The 4,181-nt window shown below is 43.8% G+C and overlaps 1 protein-coding gene across 5 annotated transcripts in view; it reads left to right on the top strand.

Annotated features, from left to right (window-relative positions):
• ASH2L (ash2 (absent, small, or homeotic)-like (Drosophila)) overlaps window positions 1-4,181 on the top strand; it is a 45,779-nt gene that overhangs the window by 37,889 nt on the left and 3,709 nt on the right. For 3 of the 5 annotated variants that reach the window (XM_011960702.1, XM_011960703.1, XM_011960705.1), the window contains 3 exons: window positions 65-163; window positions 2,247-2,306; window positions 2,395-3,155. In XM_011960702.1, the coding sequence (XP_011816092.1) occupies window positions 65-163; window positions 2,247-2,306; window positions 2,395-2,502 (267 nt within the window). In that variant the 3' untranslated portion in view covers window positions 2,503-3,155. Of the gene's footprint in view, window positions 1-64; window positions 164-2,246; window positions 2,307-2,394; window positions 3,156-4,181 lie in introns of those variants that run through there. The other 2 variants (XM_011960701.1, XM_011960704.1) reach the window with 2 other exon arrangements.

Below are 4,181 nucleotides of genomic sequence, written 5' to 3'. Positions count from 1 at the left end.
CCTAGAGAGTTCTTTTTTTGTTCTTTTTTACAATTCTGAAGTAAAATCATGGTTTTTGTTCCAGATAATATTTTATAAAAATGGTGTCAATCAAGGTGTGGCTTACAAAGATATTTTTGAGGGGGTTTACTTTCCAGCCATCTCACTGTACAAGAGCTGCACGGTATGTACATGTTTCCATCCCATGGGCAAAACTTGAGGGAAGCAGATGAATGGGTTGCGATGACAAAGTTACTGAGTGCTGGAAAGAAACTCAGCCTTAGAGTTGCATGTGTGTTGCTACCATTACTGTTTAGTCCAAAAACAGCTTGGGCATCTTAGGGAGTATTTGCTGGATAGAAAAAGGTCCTGCAATTAGTGTGTGCCATACTTTTCCCTTGAGTGCGTGGTGTGGTGTTACTGTTCAGTAGGAAGGATAAAAATGCACATACACAGATCCTCCTGGTGGGATGTCATGATAACCCATCATTATTAGTCATTGTTGCTTACATTCATTTTTTTTTTTTGAGACAGTGTCTCACTCTGTTGCATAGGCTCACCATAGCCTTGACCTCCTGGGCACAAATGATCCACCCACCTCAGCCTCCTGAGTAGCTGGGGTGTGCTAATTTTTTGGTTTTTGTTTTTGTAGAGGCAGGATCTCACTACATTGCCCTGGCTGGTCTCAAAGTCATGGGCTCAAGCAGTTCTCCCAGCTCAGCCTCCCAAAGTGCTGGGATTACAGATAGGCATGAGCTACTATATCTGGCACTTTTTTTTTTTTAAATACGATCCAACATGAAGAAGGGTACTATCATTAGGGCCTGTGGTCTTAAAAATATATAGGTAGGTAGGTAGGTAGACACAGATGTAAATATAGAGAAAAGTTGGAGCCGGGTGCACTGGCTCACGCTTGTAATCCCAGCACTTTGGGAGGCCAAGGTGGGCAGATCACTTGAAGTCAGGGGTTTGAGACGAGCCTGGCCAACATGGTGAAACCCCATCTCTACTGAAGATACAAAAATTAGCTGGGCTTAGTGGCACATGCCTGTAATTCCAGCTACTCAGGAGTCTGAGGCAGGAGAATCATTTGAACCCAGGAGGCAGAGGTTGCAGTGAGCCAAGATCATGCCACTGCACTCCAGCCTGGTGACAGAGCAAGACTCTGTCTCAAAAAAGAAAGAAAAAGAAAAGTTAATGCATGAAGATTTCCATGTATTTTCAGTCTGTCAGTAGGCACCATTGAAGCAGGTAAAAAAAAGGAAATCTTTGGGTTGTAAACAGTGTAAACCAAAAACTGTCTTGAGACAGATCTCAATCAATTTAGAAGTTTATTTTGCCAAAGTTAAGGACCTGCCTGTAAGAAAAAACACAGAATCACAGAAACAGTCTGTGGTCTGTGCCTTTCTCCAAGAATGAATTTGATGACTTAAAAATTTAAAAAAGAAAAAGGGCTGGCCGAAGTGGCTCACGGTGGTAATCCCAATGCTGTGGGAGGCCATTATAAGAATCAGTTGAACCCAGGACCTCAAGACCAGCCTAGGCAACATAGCAAAACCCCCTTTCTACAAAAAATACAAAAAATTAGCCAGGCGTGGTGGTACATGCCTGCAGTCCCAGCTACTTGGGAGGCTGAGGTGGAAGGATCCGCTGAGCCCAGGAGATCAAGGGTGCAGTGAACCATGATCACATTGTTGTGCTGCAGCCTGGACAATAGAGTCAGAGCCTGTCTCAAAAAAATAAAAAGTAAAATAAAGGGGAAATGCGGGCTGGAGGGGAAAGTGGGAGGGTATGGTCATCCACATGTTGCAAGAGAAAAGGAGCAGATAGGGGAAAGTCAATTACGTATTCATCTCATGCCCAGTAAATCGGTACTTCACATAAGATATGGTGAACATAAAGTAGCTGCCTATGGGGATATTTAAGCTTTTATCTGTAGGTGTCTGCTTAGCAACAAAAGGAAAGGCAGTTTCTTGCATGACTCAGCTTTCAGCTTAATTTTTTCCTTTTGACAGAGCAAATTGGGATTCTGAATTTTTATTTTCTTTGACAACAAAAATCAACACTGATCTCTTTTAGTTACCTAATTCTTAATGGACATCAGGATGTTGACCACTTTTAGTAATATTTAATATATATCTCATTTGTTCCATTTATCCCCCGAGTATTGTAGCCACGTTTAAAGTGAAAATTTCCTGTGTCAAATTAACTTTTCCAATATTTTTTGTCCATTTTTTCCATGTCTGCTTGAATTGAATTCGCTCCAGGTTTCCATTAACTTTGGACCATGCTTCAAGTATCCTCCAAAGGATCTCACTTACCGCCCTGTAAGTAACATTACAAATGCCTGCATGCATCCGCGGCATTGCCGTGGCTGCTCTAGTCACCATGTTCTGTTTCTAATTCCTCCTGCAGATGAGTGACATGGGCTGGGGCGCCGTGGTAGAGCACACCCTGGCTGATGTCTTGTATCACGTGGAGACAGAAGTGGATGGGAGGCGCAGTCCCCCGTGGGAACCCTGACCAGGTCCCTCTTTTCTGTCAAGGACTTTCTGGGGAATGATACTGGGGGTTTTGTTTTTGTTTTTGAACTGTCTCAAATGTTCTCCCAAAGATCTACAAAACACAGCCTCTCCTTTTAGCAAGTTAAAAGGCTGGGTAGGACTACGGGAGACTGCCTGCCTTTCACCATTTTCCCCCAACTTCCAGTGACTGCTCTTATTTTGTGTACCACAAGCCAACAACCGGTGACTCCAGGATTGCGTAAGCCCCCTGTGAAATCGGTGGTGTACTGCATACCCTGCCAGCTGTGACTTGTTATCCTACTATATTTTCTAAGGAGTAAATAATTTTTCTAAGGAAAAATATTGTCCTAGTAACTAACTTATTTGAAAGACATTTCCTTCTGTGGGCATTGACTCCATCCCACCTGTTTTCCAAGGAAATGGTAACCTGTTTCTGAGAACACCTGAAATCAATGGCTACACATTCCAAACCAATCTAAATGCTATTTCCCTTTGGTGTGGCTTTGGTTTTGTTGTTCATTTTGAAATATACTTTTGAACACTGAGATCCCTAAAACTACTAGATCTCTAGAAGTGTAATTGTGAAAGAAACTTGCTTGCAGCTTTAACAAAATGAGAAACTCTTCCCAAATAAAACTTGTTTTGAAGTTTGTGTGACACTTTGCTTCCCTTCAGGTTGGGTGCCTCTTGGTGACAGTGATCAGAAATGTAAGCAGCATGAGGAAGGGTGCTGGCACTGGGAGGAAGAGCCAAGTTTCTGACTTGTGTTTTGGCTGCTTTCCTGTTGCTCCTATTCTTGCCAATCAGCCACCCCATTTCCTGTGAAAATCTGCCACCTTGAGGAAAGGAACAAGAATTTCAAAGGGCTAATGGTCTCCCTTCCGGTCTTCCCTTGGAACGTGGATGTTGATATGTGCAGGTGGTTTCCTGTCTTGCTTATCTTCCTTTGCCCTTAGCTGATGGCTAAAGGGCAGTTTTCATACTTTTTTTTTTTTTTTGAGACAGAGTTTCGCTCTGTGGCCCAGGCTGGAGTGCAGTGGCCGGATCTCAGCTCACTGCAAGCTCCGCCTCCCGGGTTTACACCATTCTCCTGCCTCAGCCTCCCGAGTAGCTGGGACTACAGGCGCCCGCCACCTCACCCGGCTAGTTTTTTGTATTTTTTAGTAGAGATGTGGTTTCACCGTGTTAGCCAGGATGGTCTTGATCTCCTGACCTCGTGATCCGCCCGTCTCAGCCTCCCAAAGTGCTGGGATTACAGGCTTGAGCCACCGCGCCCGGCCAGTTTTCATACTATTAAAGACTGAAATGTAAGAATGAGCCTTCCAGGCACCGTGGCTCATGCCTATAATCCCAGCATTTTGAGACATTAAGACAGAAAGATTGCTCAAGACCAGGAGTTCAAGACCGCCTGGGCAACATAGTAAGACCCCTTCTCAGTAAAAAATTAGCCAGACGTGATGACACATGCTAGTAGTCCCAGCTACTTTGGAGGCTTAGGTGGGAGGATCCCTCGGGCCCAGGAGTTCCAGGCTGCAGTGAGCCATGTTTGCACCACTGCACTCCAGCTTGGTCAACAAAGCATGACCCTGTGTCCAAAAAAATAAAATAAAATAAACCTTCCTTTTGGATTCCTATATAGTTCCCTTGTCTTCCTTTTTCTTTTTTTTTTTTTTTTTT

Source organism: Colobus angolensis, unplaced genomic scaffold, assembly GCF_000951035.1.
Source record: "Colobus angolensis palliatus isolate OR3802 unplaced genomic scaffold, Cang.pa_1.0 Scaffold52, whole genome shotgun sequence".
In the NCBI taxonomy this organism is placed as follows: Eukaryota; Metazoa; Chordata; class Mammalia; order Primates; family Cercopithecidae; genus Colobus; species Colobus angolensis.
This window is presented reverse-complemented; position numbering and strand designations above follow the sequence as displayed.